General features: G+C 39.1%; 1 protein-coding gene across 2 annotated transcripts; it reads left to right on the top strand.

Annotated features, from left to right (window-relative positions):
* Positions 1-1342: 1342 nt before the first annotated feature.
* Positions 1343-21612, top strand: SLC16A12 (solute carrier family 16 member 12). 2 transcript variants are annotated; one of them, XM_058543501.1, is made up of 6 exons: positions 1343-1585; positions 8920-9023; positions 12258-12401; positions 14003-14582; positions 16541-16800; positions 19632-21612. In XM_058543501.1, the coding sequence occupies exons 1-6, from the start codon at positions 1476-1478 to the stop codon at positions 19892-19894; spliced, it is 1461 nt and encodes a 486-aa protein (XP_058399484.1). In that variant the 5' UTR covers positions 1343-1475; the 3' UTR covers positions 19895-21612. The 2 variants fall into 2 exon arrangements, with proteins under 2 accessions (XP_058399484.1, XP_058399485.1); XM_058543502.1 differs by lacking the exon at positions 12258-12401.
* Positions 21613-22003: the final 391 nt, after the last annotated feature.

Here is a 22003-nt window from a genome sequence, read left to right as displayed (position 1 = left end):
ATTACTTCTTTGAACCATGTCTTGCTAATGTTTTTTTTCCAAGTCTATGGTTTACCTTTTGGTTTTATTTATTACATGTTTTGATGTATGGAAATGTTAAATTTTAATTTAAAAAACAAATCAACAAAATTTCTCCTTGGTTTGTTACATTACTTTACATCTTAGGGAGTCCTTCTCTTATCTAGAGATCAGATATATATTTGCCTATATTTTCACCTAGATTTTTAATGATTTCTTTTTTTACATTTAACTCTGATCTAGCTAGAAGGTCAAGAACTAAATGGAGGGCTGTAAAATGATGTAGTGAGTAATCTTTTATTCTCAACCAATCTTTTCTACTTTATTTAGTTATATTGAATTATTATATACTAGATTCTGAGCTCTCTATTCTGTTACATGCATTTGTCATTCTCTTTTTGCTTCAATTACTCACTTGAAAAAGTATAGGGGCTGGCCCGGTGGCATAGCAGTTAAGTTCGCATGCTCTGCTTCGGCAGCCCGGGGTTCACAGGTTCGGATCCCCGGCACGGACCTACGCACCACTTGTCAAGCCATGCTTTGGCAGCGTCCCATATAAGGTACAGGAAGATGGGCACGGATGTTAGCTCAGGGCTAATCTTCCTCACAAAAAAATAAATAGTAAAAAAATTTTTTAAAAAAGTATAGCATTCTTAGTCAGAATGCCAAAGAAATTACTGTCAGCCTCATTCAGTATAATCATTAGGACATGGTCTAAGCTGTTGTAACAGAGAGACTCCAAAATACAGAGGCTCAAATAAAATTAAAGTTTGTCTTTCCTGTAACAGTGAGAGGTATGTAAAGTCCTGAGCTGGAGAGGCAGCCCTTCTCCACAGAGTCATTTGGGGACCCAGGCTCCTTCTGTCCTGTAGTTCCACCAGCCCCTAGGGCAATGTCCTGGTCTGTGGTGGGAGCTGTCTCATCTCCACATCCATGTTCCAGTCTGTGGGAAGGAGGGTGGTGGAAGTCCTGGGTGAATTTCTTTGCTTTGAGCTGATGAACCAGAAGTGACACGTATTACTTGTTCTTACATCACTTTCATCTAGACTAAACCACGTTGCCACACCTACCTTCAAGAAAGGCTAGGCAAAATGGTATCAAACTGGGTGCATGTGGATTTGGCTAAATTTGAGAGGATCTATTATTTAAAAGGAGGAGGACAGGTACCAACAACAACTAATGGTCTTTGCCCCAGTCCAATATTCATAGGTACAGATAATCATATTTAACAGGAAAGTATTAATCATTTTTGCCACATGAAAAATCAACCTTTGAATATGGCAACAAAAGACAAATATGTTCTGATTTTTGGTTTTAGATGGCCAGTAACCCATGTGCCAGGTAGCATTCTATGCCAATCTTGAATGCCAACAGGAAGTCACTGGACAGCAGACTCTTCCAAGATTATAACTGGGCTGTTGGAGTAACTTGGAAAAGAAGAAAAAAGAATCGAAACCATGGTAAAAGTAAATAGAGCTCGGTCTACCGCCCCTCCAGATGGAGGCTGGGGCTGGATGATTGTGCTTGGCTGTTTCCTTGTTACCATCTGCACCCGGGCAGTAACCAGGTAGGTGGGATTTTCTTCTTGATTTATTAAGATGATCCAGCTTGTCTTTTTTTCTAAGTCTACTTCATTCTATTTCTGAACTTGTTACTGTGAAAATATATGTGTATATGTATGTTTTGTGTGTATTTCCTTTGACTATTCAGTTATCTTTTTCTTTGCAAGGAGTGTGATTTTCTGACAATTAAAAGTCCTGGATAGTGGTCTCTTCTATAATATCTGACACACAAACCTGGAGTATTAGGACATTTTTAGACTAAATATTATGGCTCTTCCGGCCATTTGTTTTCATAAGCAGCTCATTCCAGAAAGGAAAAACATATAAGGTCAAAATAGTCTTTGAAAACCTCTTGGCTCACCAGATACTGAGCTGTTGGAGGCTTAAAACCTAGAATTTAAATTCTTTTGCTTCGTTTTGCATTGGGCTATGGTGGTGGAGCCTGAGTTCTAAGTTGAGGGAGAGCAATAGCATGAATACAGGGATTCTCGTTTCTCACTTCCTCACATCTCCTTCTCTCTCTTTTTCTTTTATCCAAGGGCATAGTGTTGAATATGCTTCAGTTAAACGTGTATACACTGAGATCCGTTCATCTCATTTATATTTGGAATAAACACCTACTTGAAATCTGTATGTGCTAGCCCTTTCCTCTCCAGGTGCTTTCATTCAATCGACCTCTTTGTTGCCCTACCCTGGCAACACACCCTTGGCAGCAAAAGAAAGTAATTTGCACTAATAACTTTATTTGATGGCATCATCAGTAAAAGTATCGATGTTCCTCCCATAACAAATATATAATGCAGGAAAGAAGCAGGATGTTTGTTTTTGCTACAATAAGAGTTAGTTGATTATGTGTCATGATAAACTGTAGATTTGTTTTAAACAATATGATTGGTGTTAAGTCTGATTTTTCTTCCATCTATATTATGAATCTTGTCTTCCGGGTGTAAGGAGGTCATAGAGTTAAAAGGAATCTCTTTCATCTTCGTTCTTACATGTGGAAGCTTCCATCATTCCCATGACAGGAAAGCTCTGGAAGTGAGCTCAGTGCTTTATAAGAAGAGCTGCTGGAAACCAGGAAAGGGGGTTTGCCTGGCAGCAAAGGCCTGTTATCAGAGGTTACTGGGAGAGGCTGAGAGGAAGATTTGCTGTTGTTAGTGTTGTCGAGTTGATTTCAACTGCGTACAGCAGAGCAGAATGCTGCCCGGTGTTTTTTTTTTTTTTGTGCATCATCCTCTCACTTTCCGACGCTATGTCAGACAGTGCTCCATTGCTATTCATAGCGTTTTCTTGGCCAATTTTTTTGGACGTGGGTGGCCAGGTCCTTCTTCCTAGTCTGTCTTAGCCTGGAAGCTTCACCGAAACCTGTCCACAATGGGTGACCCTGCTGGTATTTGAAATACCAGTGGCATAGCTTTCAGCGCCCCAGCAACACACAGCCGCCACAGTATGACAACCGACATACGGGTGGTGTGGTTCCCTGACCAGGAAACGAACCCCAGGCCAAGGCAGTAAGAACGCCGAATCTTTACCACTAGACCACCAGGGCTGGCATACATGGCTCTACCTCACTCAAAAATAGCTGCTTAAAATCTCACTATATGGATGTGTCCATAATTTATTTAACACATTTTTACTGATGGACATTTATATTGTTTCCTGGTTTTTGCTTTACAAATAATGTTACAATTAGGACTCCAGCCATTTTAAAATCATATTTCAGCTCTTGCCTTGTAACTGATGATGCTGCCTTACACATAAAATTTACATTAAACTTAAAGTTGGGCAGGCTATTAAAGCAGTCATTCTTATTTATTTACTCCCTCTGTTTGTTAATGTGCATTGATTGCTTATTTTTTCTCCTAGACATCTTATTAATAAACACATTATCTATGTTACGAACCATATTTCATTGTGAAATTGCATGACATTCTATAAGTAAACTGACAGCTTGATTTAGAGTTGATACTTGAAAAGCAACATTTGATTTAAATGTTTAAAGAAAACCTCCAGCTCTGAGATCTATTTTTCTCTAAATCTTCTGGATCCAAATTAACTTAGTTGCAATAGATGTCTAGAGTCCTGTGGAATTGTGGAGCTCTTTTAACAGTAGCTGAATTCCTGTAAATAATTGCTAATGTTGGCTGAGCACTCACTCTGTGCTTGTTGGTATTGTTCCAAGCACTTTTCATTGATTAAATCATTTAATCATTTTATTCAGCAGTTGAATAACGTGTCCAAAGTCACATGATTAGTAAGTGGCAGTGCTTTTAACCACTAGGCTACACTGCCCAGTGGATCATTCCTGTGTTGACTTAATGGATAACTTCATCAACCAGAAAAAAGTCTTTACCAAATACCAGATGTTGTCAGCATCCAGCTTTAGAGGGCCAGAGGAGAATTTTATAGCAGAGCGGCAAGATGGAGACAGCAAGCATGTTGGTCCTTTGAGAAAAAGTATCTTTGAGAATGTTATTTCATAACAGACGACACTTGGGTGGTACTAAGAACAGAGCCTATCAAACCCCGAAGGATGTTAGGAGGGGTTTGCTACTGCAGCATGATCTAATCCATTCTAAGTGGTACAGTCATGCTTACCAAAATGCTTATTTTTTAGACGAGGAAACCAAGACCCTGAGAGATTAAGAAGATTTATCAAAGCTCTCAGTTACTCAGCATGAGAATCAGAGATCAGAACTCAGCTCTCCTAACATCTGTCAGATGCACAAATAATCCACAGGACAACAAAAATAATTTCTGGAGGGAGAAGCACACGTGTTCCCAATAAAATTTATTTTCTTTAAGATCGTGCCTATGTTTAGAAGGCATAAATCATGAAACTTTACCATTTGAAAAGTTTCTTGGTACTTTTCTCTTTTGAGAACAAATAAGTGATAGAATAATTCTTCCCATATTTCACGAAAGTCACAGTCATTCAGAAGTGTGTATCTGGTTATTAAATTTTACATCTGGCAAGTCTACTCACATGTTTAGACAAGAATCTCAGGTATTATTTTTGAATTTTAGATATATAAAGTTTGACTGATGTGACTAGTTAAGCCAGTTAGGAAAACCATTAAGCAGAAAACAAAACAGCAAAACTAGATAACAAACAAGTCACAAGAGACAAATATAATCATGCAAATATTAAATCCCTCTAAAGGATTTAGTGAAGAGAAGAGAAAAGAAAGGAAACTATGATTTACAATCCCAAAATACCGTATCCTCTGGGACCCTTTTCTCTTAGCTGTCCTATGTCCTTCCACATCTCCACCTTCTGCATGTGCCTCTTAGTAATCCTTTCTCTTAGCTTGTAAACTCAGATTCCTCACATCTCTACCTTATCTAGGCACATGTTCCTATGCAGCTACCATCCAATCTGCTCTTCCCTTTTTCACTCATGTTCTCGAAGTTGCTACTCAACAATTTTCACTTCTTTATCTTCCAGTCACTTCTCTACCAACTCTAATCGTTCCTCCCTTCTACTTTCCTTCCTTCCTTCCCTATCTTGAACCTTGAACAATGTTTAATGAGCACCCAGTACGTGAAGGGTACGGTACTAGATATTTAGGATTCAGTTCAAGATAAGACAGACATGGACTTTGCTGTCACAGAGCAACAGTCTAGTGGAGAATACAAACAAATGCAAAGGGAACTGCCATACCATGTGGTAAGTGTCCAGCATGTAGAAACACTTAAGGGAAATATCAAGCCCAGACTCAGGTAGTCAGGGAAGCCTTCCTGGAGGAGTTGACTGTTATCTTGAGATTAAAAGAATGAGGGAGGCTGAGAGATCATTCTAGAAAAGAAAAATATTTTAATGCTCCAAGGTGTGAAAAAGCATGGGTGGTATGTTGAAAGTGGTAGAAAGAAGTTCAGTCTGACTGAAGTGAAGAATGCACCAGGTGGGAAGAAAGGAGAAACGCTAAGAAGGGCCAATTCACACAGAGTCACATCAGTCATATTAAAAAGTTTGAAGCCTCAGAATCTGATTTGTGTTCTAGTAAGGTGACTCTGACCATTGAGTGTAGAATGTACTGAGAGCAGCCAAGTGTGAATTCAGGAAGATCAGTTAGGAGGGTTTGGCTGCAGTACAGGAGAGAGGTGTTGACACGAATGATGAGTGATAATGGGGATGGAGATACATGGAGACATTTGAGATATATGTGTGTGTGTGTATATATATATGTATGTGTATATATATAGACATATATATAAGGTAGAATAAGTAGAACTTGACAATTGATTAGATCAGTGGTTTTCAACCAGGCTGATTTTGATCTCCAGGGGGATATTTGGCAACGTCTGGAAACATTTTGAGTAGAGGCTGGGGATGCTGCTAAATAAACATCTTACAATGCACAGGACGACCACCACAACAAAAAATTATCTGGCCCAAAACATCAGTAGTGTTTCCATTGAGAAACCGTGGGCTAAGGATAACTTAACTATTTTGATAATGTGGCTACATCCAAGAAATCATTATTCACTTAAATTGAAGGCCTAGTGGTTAGGAGAAAGTAATAGACTTTTTAGTACTAGTCTAGCAATCTTTAGGGTGTTAAGAAACATCATAGAGTTTTTTGTTGTTGCACTGAATTAAAACTAGTGTAAGGCTGTTGCAGTTAATTCATGCTTTAAAAATGTTCTGCAATATTTTAATTAAATTTAAATTTATATAATCAGCCAGGTAGTTTATGTTACCATTCTCTGTATTGCTAGCTGTGACTATGTTTCAGTACTCCAAACTCTGATATAAAAATTGATCTAGCATGAGACCTATTGCAGCATGTCGTCTGGTTTTTTAAATCAGTGGATGGAGAAGGACCACTTTTTATATCCCTTTGACAGAGGTCATTACATACAGTGCTCAGGGTGGAGAACAAGAACTGGACTGTGGTGAACATGGAGACATGCCACTCAGACAGCCTAAGGGGAAGGGGGTACATCAGCAGATGGCCCAGCTGTCAGTGCCCTCAGGGTCCCTCTCACCTGCAAGAGCCACCTCTCCCAAGAGCACACCCTTCCAGGGGTACCCACATCCAATGATTGGTTGAGGGAGGTACATATAGGCCCGACCATTTCACTTGGGATTGGTGAAGGATTTGTCAGGCCTCTCTCTCTGCCTAATCCTGCTTCTGTCCCCTTCCTTCCACAAGTGTTGATCCCTACTCTATACTCTGCACGTCAGACTCCATCCCTGCGTCTGCTGGGACTTAGAATTTAGCACCCTGTACCCACCCTTTTCTCTTTCCTGTCACCGGCACTGGCAACATAATTGTGGGGCCCAGTGCAAAATGAAAATGCTGGACCCCTTGTTCAAAAGGCAGGAAAAAAGTGCTGTTAAAAGTGCTAAAATAGAAACTTTTCCTTTCTTCAGCCGTCTATCTCTATTTTTCATAGTGTCTTTAATTTGCCATTTAGTGTTGTTCTAAGTAAAAAAAATGGAATGTTAAACTACTAGCACAAGTTTACCATTCATCTTTATATTACAGGTAGCCCTGTCTTTCCCTTTCCTTCTATGTCATAATTTTCAGCATACGTGGTCGGCTAATACAGAGAAGTAACATGAATAAGAAAGGATATGATAGAAATCCTTGGTCCTTTGTGTTTCTTAGAACACCACTGCCATCTTTCTGCATGTGAAGCAAGTTTTGGTTTGAAAGGCAAGCATGGTCTGTCTTGGGAGGGAGATCCTTCACTCCACCTACCCCCATGCTTACTCAGTTGTAATGGAATACACTTGCCTTGTGGTCAGTCTTACTGAACTCCCACACATCACGAATCTACTGGAATTATGTGCTCATGGGACATCTCTAACACTACATGCAAATGGAAAGGCAAAGAATCACAGACACACAGCGTGCGTCTATCTCCTCTCTGCTCACATGCATGCTCCATTGTCCTGTGGGACTTCAGTTACAACATGCAAATTCAAAATAAAATTATTAGGAATTTTAAGACAGGGACAGCTGAGTTAAACCAAGTCTTATGCTTCTGAGTGCCAGATTCTGTGCGACGGTAGAGGTTGCACGCCCTTAAAGCCGGACCTGCCTAACACAGCTGTCCTGATTAAACCTGATTCTCTTCCCTCTTCTTTAATTTCTCCATCACCCACCTTCCACATCCAGCAGCACCTGGAGAGGAGAGGGAACGTGAAATAAGAGGTTACTATGGGCTGCAGAAGTATGTGAGTTGGAATGTAGCCCTATCCAAAGAGACTGATAACAAGGCCGCAGGCCTGATTTCTTCCCGTGCTCTCACTGAGCTCTGAAAGCTTCCTGTCCTGAATTAGGACACCATGCTAATCTGTATGAAGTTCTTTCCAAGTTGTACAGTGATAAAAACTATTGCTTCTGGATCACTTATGTCTTATTTTTCCTAAGTAACTTTTTCAACACAAAAATTTCTCTGTCTCTTTGTCTCTGTCTCTGTTTCTGTATGCACCCCCCTCTCTATATATGTATATATACACACACACGTATTTCTGATTGTATAAGAAATCATGTTCATTGTAAAAGAATTCAAAATGCAGAACAAAGACAAACTGAAATCATTTATAATCTCACTATTCACTTATAATGACTGGGTACATTTTGGTTTATACGTTTTCAGGCTTTTTCTTTTTACATAAACTATGTTTTTATAAAATAAGCCCTTACTATATGAACTATTTTGTAACTTATTTTTTTACTTATTATGTCGTGAATTTATTTCCAAATCAATAAATACAAATCAAATAATTTTTAATACCTAATAATATTTCACTTTATTGTTATGCCATAATTTATTTAACTTGTCTCCTATTGATGGACAAATAGGTTGGTTACAATATTTGGCTATTATAAATAGTTCTTCAGAATATATCCTTATATGTGTATCTATTATTATTATCATCATCATCATCATCATCATCTGTTCAATACCTTTGGCTAAAACTTAGAAGTGAAATTGCTGTGTGATGTATAACTCTATTCTCAAATTTTACCTTGTATAGCAACCTCTTAGAAGGTACAGATGTTAGTGAAATATTAAGATGAGTAAGAATCCATGTTTTTGACCTGCTGTCTTTGCCATAAGACTGTCCCTACAGCAGTGATCTCCACATCCACTTGGCATCAGCAGCCCCTGTAGTGGATAAACACTTGTTCTTATCCTTTAGAATGGCCCAATGGTCAGCATCTGATTTCCCACTTATTATGGTCCAGTAATGTACCACTTAAAATCAATTAAAACCCATGAAGACTGGAACAGCTGATTGAGCCAAAACTTTAAGTTCTGATTCAAATCCATGTTCATTCAATTTTTTTGTACAAAATGCTTGCACTGTATTTTTCAGATGTATTTCCATTTTTTTTGTGGAGTTCCAGACATACTTCATTCAGGATTATGCACAAACAGCATGGATTCATTCCATTGTAGACTGTATGACCATGCTCTGTGGTGAGTATCACTTTCCAGGGATAGACAGTTACTCTTGAACTGTACATGACAATGACCTTCCACTGCTTTGATTACCAGTGTTTCTAAGTAGAAGGACTATGGTAAAAATTGGCCAAGACTATATAAAAAGAAAAGATCAACCCTACCTTCATCCAAACCCCATCAGACGTGCTCTTGGAATTAATGTTCTTGGCTGAAGTCAGATGGAACAGGTAGTTAATACACTCAAAAGGACACATAACATTTGGCTCTTGCGTATAGAGATAGGATGCTGGGCACCATAGGACTTGTCCTGATTTTGGAAGCAGTTAACCATACAGTATATGCTTGGCTTCTTTCTTCCGAATGCTGTGGTCCCCTCGTTCTCCAGTCACGTAAACAGTCATTGTATAGCACTGTGAGTCATTTCTATATGTATCTCCTTAAATGAGTGCCAACAATATGTGCATCACATCTCAAGTCTTGTTTTCATTCTGTTGTCTTCCCAGAGGGTTCAAAGTTTGGCTCATGGATTTCATTATTTTTCATGCATAAATCTTCATTCTTAGAGAAATATTGGGGAAGGATAGGATGGTGAAATCATGAGATAAACACATTCACCATGGCTATAATTTCATTCAAGAAACTCCAAAGGTGAGGCTGGCCTGGTGGCGTAGTGGTTAAGTCCAGGCACTCCGCTTCAGCGGCCGAGGGTTCGCAGGTTTGAATCCCGGGCATGGACATGAGCACTGCTCATCAAGCCATGCTGTGGTGGCGTTCCACATACAAAATAGAGGAAGAAGGGCACAGATGTTAGCTCAGGGCCAATCTTCCTCACCAAAAATAAATAAATAAACAATAATTAAAAAAAGAAACTCCAAAGATGCTATATAGGGTGTATAGAGTGTTCTCAAAATTCATGGACTCTCTCATTCCATCTATATAGTAGAGGAAAACTAAACTTGAGATTTTTCTTTTTATAAATTTCAAACCAAAGTTATTAAATTAGTGTCTTAGAGAGTTTCTGAGTTTGAGTCAAATTGAACTGATCTATTTGCAGGCTAGACTCATATAATCCTTTCATTTAGATGAATCCTGAGTATTTTAGAAGACTATTATCTCCTCAGGCCGTGTCTTGGTGGCAAAAGGGAAATACTTAGTATATTATGTCGTAACTCATAAATAATGTCATCTGATTCCATTCTAGGTACTGATTCATATTTATTTTTAGAAAAATAATGTACATACTCAGGAATCAGTTGAATTGTGCTGAAATGTATTACCTTGGTTGAGAGGAATTTGAGAGCAATTCTAGGACTAAAAGCAGGTTTCATGAGAAGGCTAAGTTGACTCTTTCTACTGATAACACTGGAAGGTCTTAAGGGATCAAAAAATCATATACTTGGGTTTTCTGGCCTTTTTTTTTTCCACCAGTAGGACAATCACTTGTTTTCAGGGTCACATGATTAGTCACAGCTTTTGTATGAGCACTCTGAGAGAGCCATGTTTGTCTTTCTCAGAGGATATATAGGTGACTCATTTCCCTCACTGCTATCTTTTGGACAATATTTATAATCCCCAAAAGAGGAAGAAATGGGCTTCAGTGAGCAATATAGTCACAATGATCGTGTAAGGCATTGAGCTAAAGCAAGGTCATGTTAGATGCAGCATATTTAAATTCTGTGCAAGGTCTTGAGGCCTGTTGTACCCAATGACTCTATACCCACTTACTCACCTGGCAACATTAGTTGATTCAGAGTATGGACAAGAGGCTGCAGAATCACATCTAGGATATCCACTGGGGACATATCTGCCCTATGATGAACAGAGAAATGAACATTTTTCGTTGAGTTTGGTGTAAATTTTGTCACTTTCCAATAATCATAGCAGCAGCAGCCTAGAGAATTAGATATATTTTCAGGAGGTTTGCTCATTCCTATTCTCCGGAGGTTATAAATACAGCCAGCCACTGTTTTAACTAGATAAGAGACATCACACTGATGACTGATTCTGTTATGTACCTTTGAGTTAGGCCCAAATTTCAACCTGACCAATACAAAAAATTATACTCCACAGATACCCAGAGAATTGGCTCTTCTGATCTTGTTACTAAGAGTGCTGATGTCAGCATGAATTGTTCCTTAGAAAGAAATTCACACGCTTTCCCCACCCATCACTCCTGCCGTCAGTCTGGGAGACCCAAGGAGCCAGAGTAACAGGGTAGAATAACCCAGCACTCAGTGTCAGGTGCCCTTAGCTATATTTCTTAGTGATCTTGGGTATGTCATATTCCCCTGAACTTCAATTTCCTTGGCCTCTTTCAGCTTTAATTAATATTCTATAAACCTGGAAGTTGGTACAATTATAACACATTGTTAAGCCACAAACAGAGTGAGGCCAACCAAAATGTCACCATGGGTGTGAAGCATTTTTCTGGATTTTCTGGGCTTTGATTTCTCATCCACAGGGTTTCCTAAAGCCTGAAAGCAGAGCCAGATTGTGGAATTTGTCTATGATCTCTCTCCCTGGCCTTTTCTGGCATAACACTGCTGTTTACACAGTGTTGCCCACTGTCCTTCTCCACCATTTGACTGTCATAATTATTGCTAATATGTATGATTAATATTATAGGAAACATACAAGACACATAGTTGTGCAAGTGACATGTAGTTTAAATAATGAGTTGATTCACTGTTTAAAATATACGCCATAGGGCCAGCCCAGTGGTGTAATGGTTAAGTTTGCATGCTCTGCTTCGGTGGCCTGGGGTTTGCAGGTTCGGATCCCAGGTGCAGACATACATGCTGCTCATCAAGCCATGCTGTGGCAGCATCCCACATACAAAATAGAGGAAGATTGGCACAGATGTTAGCTCAGGACCACTCTTCCTCAAGCGAAAAGAGGAAGATTGGCAACAGATGTTAGTTCAGGGCCAATCTTCCTCACTGAAAAAATAAAATAAAATAAAATACACCCCATAGTCCTGGGGTTATGACTATAATAGAATGGAGAAGTGGAATGAGCACTGAAATGCAAGTCAGGAGACTTGATCCTAATTCCAGCTTTGCTATTTATTCTCTCTGTGACTGTGGAAAGTCATTTCCTCTCCCCTCAGTTTCCAAATCTGTAGAATAAGTGGGGTCGGCTCAATGCTTTAAAGGTCATTCGTTCTCTGCCCTGCTCATGCAACACTACAGCCTTTTCACAGTGCCCTCAAGGTCTTTCTGTTGAACCTATTTATTATTGTTTTTGAAGCTCCACTTGGGAGTGTTGTCAGTAACCATTTATCCTGTCAAGTGGGAATCATGCTGGGTGGCTTGCTTGCATCTACTGGTCTCATCCTGGGCTCATTTGCCACCAGTCTGAAGCATCTCTACCTCACTCTGGGAGTTGTTACAGGTAAGGGCACTTTGTACCACTTGTCTCACCCCACACTGTTCAGGGGTTGTCAAGCACATCAACAGAGCAGTAATTCATAAACTATTCATTTGTTACATGCGTAATTTAGCTGACCTAGCTTTTGTCTGCCTACCTAGCAGTTAAACAAAAGAGCTTGAAATGCAATTGATTGTACTACTATAATGAAAATGCATCCCCACTGTAATTCACCCACATGACAAAAGTAACTGCTGGCTTTCCCTTTGGCAGCAGTGTATGGCTGAGATCCTTTACTCAGAAGCAACGAGATATTAGCCAGGGCAACATAAAATTTCAGCAATGATCATTCTCCTAACATCTTTGCCAAGGCATTAAAATACTATCTGCGGTCAACCTGAGTTGCCCCTGCTTTATAGTGAATATCGTTGTCCAATAAATGGGGATTTACAATTTATAAAAGAAGGCCTCTTGTTGTGAATATTCTTATATTACACATTCTCTCTCAATATTATGGAAGTATTCTTTAGAGAATCATAATGAACACTGTAGGAAGAGAAGTAATATATGTGCATTCTATAAATTACACTTAAGAGGACTGTATAGGATCAAGGTGGGGTTGGTTGGTGGGACTGGAGTAGCAGTTTGCCCCATCACTCAGAGGGGTGTGAAGAGTAGCACTAACTCATGTCCAGGCATTGAATCATACAGGTAGTGTGATCAGGCCAGTAAAGGATATAATCTCACAGTGACACTGTACATCTAGCTCTGTCAGCTAAAAAAGGCATCTGTTCCATGTCACCCAAAGAGCCCAACTGCAGGGTGTCCAATCATCCCAGTTTACCAGGGACTGTCCTGGTCTTAGAGCTGAGAGTCTCACATCTGAGAGACCCCTCAGTCCAGGCAAATTGGGATCATTGGTCACCCTGCACTGCAGGCAGGAACAGGAGCTGAAGGTAGTTCTTTTCCTCCCTCGACATTTAGATGCCACGAATTCCAGGTTTAAAGCCCTTCGAGTTTTCTTGACTTAAAAGGAATAGAAGCTGAAAACCTATAAAAGGCTTTCTGCTGACTTGAAGGAATATTTTCAGGTTTCTATGTGTGCATGCTGTTTATGTATAAAATTGACACAATGTTTCCCAATTATGTGAAATTACTCTGGAACTTTCATGGGGTCATATATGCTGTTTAAACCCCAATTCCAGATGATCAGAATTGTGTCTTCACGGGCAGTGAAGAGTTGAGGTAATTCTCTGGATAATTTAAGTTAAAAAGAGGTGTGGATTGGGAGAATAAGTTTCTTAGGTCAGCACTATCCTGATTTTCTAGTTAATTCAAATTTAGTTTGTATAATGGTTTTTAAGTTCTTCATTTCATTTTGTTTAAGAAGTCATATTTCGTTAAGGTTTTTCTTCCCAAGAAGAAAGTCATATGTATGCTACAATTTCCAAATTGTGGATGATTGGTGAGGGTAGATTCATTTTCAGGTTGATGTAGAAAACAGTTTTAAAAGGCTTTAACAAAAAGTCAGATTCTCTTTAATCCAAATAATTTTATTCTGGGATATTTTCTTTCCTTGGCTGTTCATAGTGTACCAGTACTCATAGAGTTCTCTTTATCCCCAGGTCTTGGATTTGCACTTTGTTACTCTCCAGCTATTGCCATGGTTGGCAAGTATTTCAGCAGACGGAAAGCCCTTGCTTATGGGATCGCCATGTCAGGAAGTGGCATTGGCACCTTCGTCCTGGCTCCTGTGGTTCAGCTCCTGATTGAACAGTTTTCCTGGCGGGGAGCATTACTCATTCTTGGGGGCTTCGTTTTGAATCTCTGTGTTTGTGGTGCCTTGATGCGGCCGATTACTCTTAAGGAGGACCATACAACTCCAGAGCAGAACCATGTCTGTAGAACTCAGACACGAGACTTTAAGAGGGTGTCTCCCTGTTCAACTTTGACCAACGAATGGGTGCAGACCTGCCTTTGCTGCTCTTTGCAGCAGGAATACAGTTTTTTACTGATGTCGGACTTTGTTGTGTTAGCCGTCTCTGTTCTGTTTATGGCTTATGGCTGCAGCCCTCTCTTTGTGTACTTGGTGCCTTATGCTTTGAGTGTCGGAGTGAGTCACCAGCAAGCTGCTTTTCTTATGTCCATACTTGGGGTGATTGACATTATTGGCAATATCACATTTGGATGGCTTACCGACAGAAGGTAAAATCTGTGAAACCACAATTGGTTCCCCACTAGGGGACTTGAGGTTTTGAGTTTCCCCTTATCCCCTTACCCTGTAGAATACATAGGTCTGAATAATAACAAGTTTTCAGTATCCGAAGGCAACGCCCTTGCTGGTTCTTCTAGTCAGAGATCAGCAAAGTTTTTCTGTAAAGGGACAGATACTAATTATTTTTGGCTTTGTGGGCCGTATGATCACAACTACCCAACTCTGCTGTTGTAGCACAAAAGCAGCCAAAGACAATATGTGAACAAATGAGAGTGGCTATGTTCCAGTAAGACTTTATCTATGGACACTGAAATTTGAATTTCTCATGTAATTTTTACATCTCACAAAATATTATTGTTATTTTGATTTTTTTTCCAACCATTCTAAAATGGAAAAACCATTCTTAGTTCACAGATAGTACAAAAACAGATGGTGGGCTGCATTTGGCTATAGTTTGCCAGCTCCTGTTCTAGATGGTTTAGGATGATGGGTATGTCTAAATTGTAGAAGCCTAGGGTAACAACAAGTTCCAGTGACAGATTTAATTCCATCCTAAGTCAAGTCAGTCCTCATGTAAGCTGACTTCTGGCTGGGTGTTGTGGTTTTAGTTTCTTTTGAACCACCCCAGAGACTCGCTGGCAATGGAGAGAGCAGAATCCAGTCCAAGCAGAAGGATTGGGTGCAATAATAACACATTATCTTTAGCCACATATTTATGTTTGACATTGCATATAGCAGATACTTCATTATAATTTTAGGCCTAGAAACCAAAGTTATAAGAAATCTGAGTAGTTTCTTCAGCTAATGCTTACCTATTTGGATTGAGGAGACAAAGCCACTCATATTCTCCTAAATGATGGTCTCTTCACGCTTGATCTATGACCTGGGAGAGCTATCAGCATGTGGCTTCTCACACATTATGTCTTTGGTATTTAATCAAGATCCAACTGCCATTCTCCAGTGTTATGAATACAATATTTAGGGGTAATTCCACATTTTTAATGGTTAAGGAAGAAGGGGGAGAGCAATGGGTTCTGTCTTTACAATCAAATAACTCAACAAGAAGCAGCCTGGTGTAGGTCTGATAGAGGGATCTCTAGTCTGAGATATATATAACCTAAGTTCTTTTGCTGGCTCTGCCCCTTATTTCCCCCGTGACCTGGGGAAAATCACCTAACCCTCAGATCCTCAAAGGTCTTCGTCTGTAAAACAGGCCAGTGCAATATTTGCCTGGTGACCTCAGTGTTTTGTGAGGTTCAGATGAGACAGTGGGTGGAAAACGTTTGTAAAGCATAAACTGCTGGTGCTGATATATACAGAGTCTTTGAAATAACTGGTGTCATCTATGGTTTTGGAGCTACAGAGGGAAAATGGAATGGCATTACCACTGGGGAGGTCTTGAAATAAGACAATCCTAGTACAAGACCTTCATAATCTCTGGAAAATTATTTTAATGCCTTCATATTTCAGCTTCTCTTTTGTTTAACCACTCGGGTTATTGAGCTTCTATGATGTACCAGATACCAATGGATAACATATCTGAAAGCATCTAATATGGTATACTGCTAGAAAATACTACTCTCCTGACCCTTTACATGTTATTTTACAACTATCTTTAGAGTAACCCTGTCAGATAGATAACCTTCCCATTTTATAGCTAAAGAAATAGAGGTTAGAGTTAGGCGGTTAGTAGGTGATAGAACTGGATTCAAACTTCTATCTTTCTAATTTTAGAGCATATATTATTTTCTACCACATTATGCTTCCTGGGGAGACAAATTCGTGCATTTTATGTACTAAAAGGAAGATAGGCAGACAACATACATAACACATAATGGGGAAGCCATCTCTATAAATAGCTGTAATGCTTATTGCTGCATGGCCATAGTTCTAAAGCTCTGATAGAACATGTACATACTACACTCATTCTTGTTCTTCAAATCCACAGGTGTCTGAAGAATTACCGGTATGTTTGCTACCTCTTTGCCGTGGGACTAGATGGGCTCTGCTATCTCTGCCTCCCAATGCTTCAAAGTCTTCCCCTGCTCGTGCCTTTCTCTTGTACCTTTGGCTACTTTGATGGTGCCTACGTGACTTTGATCCCAGTAGTCACTGCAGAAGTAGTGGGGACCACCTCTTTGTCATCAGCACTCGGTGTAGTGTACTTCCTTCATGCAGTGCCATACTTGGTGAGCCCACCCATCGCAGGTAAGTTTCTAGAGAGAACCCCCAACCACCTCTTCTCTTTGTCATATGGAAAATGGAATAGAATAGCTGTTCAGACTTATAAATAAATTGGGTACATTCAGAGGGATGTCTGGTGGGAGTACAGGATTCCAATAGAGAACAGTGGGTGGTGAGGCTGAAATGATAAGTGGGGGTGTCATTGTGGAGTGTCTTGAATGCCAGCCAAAGGAGCTGGGACCCTATATTCTTCAGAGACTATGGATAGTATTGCAGTTTTTGTGCAAAAGGGTAATATGGTAAAGAGTATATTTTATTTATTTTTTATTTATTTACTTTTTTTTTGGTGAGGAAGATTAGCTCTGAGCTAATATCTGTGCCAATCCTCCTCTTTTTGCTGAGGAAGATTGGCCCTGGGCTCACATCCGTGCCCATCTTCCTCTATTTTATATGGGGGACACCTGCCACAGCATGGCTTAATAAGCAGCGCATAGGTCTGCACCCAGGATCCGAACCCGTGAACCCCAGGCTGCGGAAGTGGAGCGAACTTAACCACTACACCACCAGGCCAGCCCAAGAGTATATTTTAGAAAATGTGATGTAGCAACTGATCTGCTACTTTATGGAAGAAGCAGTCAGGATTCCATTCTACTAGTTCAGGAGTGAACTGATAAAGGCCTGAACTAGGGCAGCTACAGCAGAAATGGAAATGAGCTCTAGGGGCAAGGAGGAAGTTTTGGGAAAAAAATATCAACTGAATTTAGCATATGGAGGTGAAGGAGGGGAAGAAGTCAAAGATAACTTAGAAAATAATGGCATGGTTGAAAAAAATAAGGAAGTTGGAGAAAGTGACTTTGGTAGAAAAATAATGAATGTAAAGTTTAGACATATTCAGATATCTGAAATACCCAATAAAATGCCCAACAGAGCTCTAGAGGGAGGCCAGATTTGGATATACAGATTTGGGAATCATCAGATAAAGCATCTAGAATATTTTGTAAACTGTAAAATGCTATAGAAATTTAAAGCATGATTAAACAAGTAATTCAAAAAATATTTATTGCTTGTGTACACCAGAATTGTGCTTGGTGCTCTTGGAAGACCAGCAAACAGGTCAGAACCTGCCCCTCCTTCCTGGAGTATGTGGTCTGGTATAGTGTCTCTCAGAATGAGGTGGTGGGACCACCTGCATCAGAATCTCCTGGGGCCCTTGTTAAAATGCAGATTCCTTGACCGTCCCACTGTGATTTGAATTTTGGGAGGCGAGTTCCTGGAATCTACATTCTCAACTAGCTTTCTTGTGATGCCCATGCACACAAAAGATTGAGAATAACTGGTGAGATTATTACCTGCCTAAATTAAAACCGAGAGAGTGAAGAAGGTCTCTAAAGACAGACAAAAGAGAAATGAGTCAAACATTTGCCTAGAAGAAAGGAAGGGAATTTTTTGAAGAAGGCAGGATTTCTGCTTGAGCTGCTGTTGGGAATAGACAGTTTAGGGTTATTTCCAAACCCAACATTTGCTAAAACAGCAACCAGGGGAAACTGTGGCTGCTTGACAGCCACAGATGAAAATTCCTGGTCAGCTTAAACTTGACGATATAGGACTATATGTTTAGTGCTTCATTTTTGGAAACTGCCCCCAAAATGTCCCCACCTCCTCCCTCCATAGCCAATTTTTGTGTTTAGGAGTGGTGTAATTCTGTTAAAAAGTCATAGAACATAAATGAAACTGGTATTCCTGGATCTTTTTTTCAACCCATGGCCTTCATTTGGCAAATCAGACATTATACTCATTGCTAGGTATTAGAGGATTGGGTTGTGAGTTAATACTTCTCTTATTTAATTACCTTTAAAATGACAGCTCTTTACTCAGTCTCTTCTGTTTGGCGCTGCAGAAATGCATAAGTAAATTACATAACTGAAATATTTGAGAGTACTTCGGATTGCAGGGAACTTTGTGGGGCTTATAAACAATTTCTACATGCCATTTTTGACCAACGGATTGAAAGTGGGTGAGAAGAGAAACCATATACTTCTCTGGTGGATTTTCTTGGCATATAAATACAGTTTGAAGGAATTTTTTTAAAACTTTTTAATCACAAAATAATTGCCTGCCAAGGTCTAATTTTAACCCATTGATTCTCTCATCATTATGGCCCATATTTTGCATATCGTATGTCCTGGTTCTCCTCAAAATTTAGAGCTGGAACAGATATTAAGATTAACTTGTTGCAACAAGAGATAAAGGAAAAAAAAGATGTGATTACAGAATTATGCCTTCTAAAGTCTGCATATGCGACTTCTAAGATGGCCCAAAGTTGTGATTTTCAAATTGAATAAGGTACAATGACTAGATCCAATTGAAAAACTGAATTCTGCTTTATCCAGAAGCATGTTACGTCATTCAAGATAGACAGTATATGGGTGCTGGGAATACTACTAGTGTTCTGTATGATTATATTCTAAGAGATTATATTCTAAGAGAATATAATCATACCCTAGATAAATGATCGCAACATCAGTAATTTGAAGGATGCTATTTTTTATCTTTTCTACCATATTTCTTGGGATTAATAATAGTAACGAATACTAATTGTATGATTACTAAGACTGTGACACTCCTCCAAGCATTTTACATAGTAACAACAATCCATTTTAGAAGTTTCTCTAGAAAAATAGAATATATTTTTCAGTTGCTTTGCAGTATTTTTAGGCGATCTGCTTTTTGTGTCAAAATTGTAACAGTGGTGCTAGCAATCTATTGTTATTATCCTTACAAATTATTAGATTTGAGAGTAGGTACATAACTGAATTTTCAACTCAACAATATAATTTTGCTGTTGTTTGTTCCAGGCTGGCTTGTAGATGCTACTGGCAGCTACACTGCAGCATTTCTTCTCTGTGGATTTTCAATGATATTTAGTTCTGTGTTGCTTGGCTTTGCTAGACTTGTAAAGAAGATGAGAAAAACCCAGCTGCGGTTCCTTGCCAAAGAATCTGATCCCAAGCTACAGCTGTGGACCAATGGATCGGTGGCTTATTCTGTAGCAAGAGAATTAGATCAGAAAGATGGGGAGTCTGCGGCTATAGCAGCACCTGGTTACAACCCCACATGACCAGTGGCCTTGAGCCTGGGCACCTTCAGGTCTGAGAGAGGTGGGACCACTGGATTATACAAGTTTCTAAAGCATTTTATTTTGGCAGAAGCATTGCCTTCCAAGGAAATTATTATTATTGTTTTGTTAACATATTTGTAGGGGAAAACAGCAAATAACAAAGCAAGCTGGACTGGCTCAGAGTTTTCTCATTTGACATTTGTACTCCAAATTGAACTCACATCTTTCAAGCAATGAGCATCACTCCATGGAGAACGTTAGGATATAGCTGATATAATTAGCAGTAATTAGGAGTAATTTCAAGGCATGACCAAACAGATGACACTGGGCAGCAGCTTTGTCTCAAACTTTCTGCCCCTCCATCTTCCCCCCTCAGTTAGAAGGTAAACGGAAACATTTGACATGTAGCTTTGCTTATTTTATGCTGTTTGGAGAAGGGGAGTCTGCAAGAATCATTGCCTCTTGAAGAATTGAAAGTATTCTTCAACAACCCTATTTAAAGTCCTAATGAGAAACTCCGTTATGAAAAAGGTTTTGCATCTTCGTCTTCCTCCACCACTGAAAGCTCTTTTCCTAAGTCTGAGGCTCACCTCTGATCATGGGCTCACCTTTATTACATACAATACTTAACTCTAAATTTAGCAGAACACACCGAGTCACAGGGTGATTTCTAAATCTTACCTGAAATGTCAACACCAACACTTCCCTTCTTTTTCTTTAGAAATAAAGCTTTTCTTTAAATTGCAGACACATTCCTGTTAGGAACAGAAAAATGTTGGCAGTATTCCAACTGGGCAGGAATTGAATTCTTGAATCAGCAGGTCTATGGTTATTTTCTTTTCAGATCAGATACTTAGGTTCATCATTACCCAAAACAGGACTTGGAGTTTTGCCCGAAAAATATTATTCTAGAGATATTCTAAAGGTGAAATTCCTTTCTCCCTGTGTTAATTCTTGTTCCAGTGTCCACTGCTCTTCATCTCTTTATGAATAATCATTAGAAATTTGGTGGAATTTTTCAGCTGAATGAGAAGGCTTCAGGGGTTAACCTCAGCATCATAGCACTCTCATAAATTATAGCTTTGGTCAAAGGAGAGGGAGGAGAAGGTTAAGAAGTCTCGTGGTGTGATGTTTTACAGTTGATAGAACCCTTTCACGTACCTAACTCATTGAATTAGACTAGTATACTTATTCCCAAGTACTCCACTTTCCTATGGTTTAGGATAATTTCTGAGTCTTCAGATTGAAGAGAGAGGACATGGGGAGAGAAGAGAAAAGCCAGATCCCACAGCCTGTCTCCAACTATTTTAAATCCACAGAATTGCAATTCTGAATCCCAAATCATGTTGCACCTGTAAAGAGGGGCAAGTTATACAATTGAAAGGGGGATTTTAATTATTCAAAAACTTAAAATCTGAACCTCAAGGAAATATTCCTCAAGGAAATCCACTGTCCCCAGAGAGACTTCACAAATGCCCTGCCAGGGGTCCTGAAAGAAAAAACACAGCAATGAGGAAGATCCTAGGTTGACTAAGCATGGTCAGTACAAGTGTTTGCCTATAACTGGATTATTTCATAAAATTACATATTAATACATTGTTTTCAGAATGAAATATTGACTTAATTTGCTGGGAGAACACTGTAATATTTACAGTTGTTTTCCAAAGTTGTTTGAATGTTTCCTGTTATCTTTTTACTTAGTTTGAGAATTTAGTTTTGAACCCATTTACTTTGTCATTTTTAAATTTAAAAACAATATTTGGAAAATATCTAAAGAGTCAAAGTTAAAATGAAGTTTTATGTGTTTGGAATAGCACTTTACACTAAATGTCATTTCTTGAATGTTCAAGCCTAAAGATTTTTTGAAATATAAAGTTATAAATATTCTCATACATATTTTTTCCCAGTGATGACCACAGTAAAGTTTTGTTTATCTGGCTCTGCAATATAATTTCTTTAAAGTATTATAAGTATTCATGAAAAATAAGCATAGAGATCAGAGCTTTTAAAAATTTGTATAAAATATTTGGGATATTTTGACTTTATACGTGCATAAATTTATATTTTACTTTCCTTTTTGGAGCAGCATTTTTAGAAAACCAGTAACAA

This window comes from Diceros bicornis, chromosome 6 (genome assembly GCF_020826845.1).
Source record: "Diceros bicornis minor isolate mBicDic1 chromosome 6, mDicBic1.mat.cur, whole genome shotgun sequence".
NCBI lineage: Eukaryota > Metazoa > Chordata > Mammalia > Perissodactyla > Rhinocerotidae > Diceros > Diceros bicornis.
The sequence above is the reverse complement of the archived record's forward strand: the minus strand, read 5'-3'. Positions and strand labels throughout refer to the sequence as shown.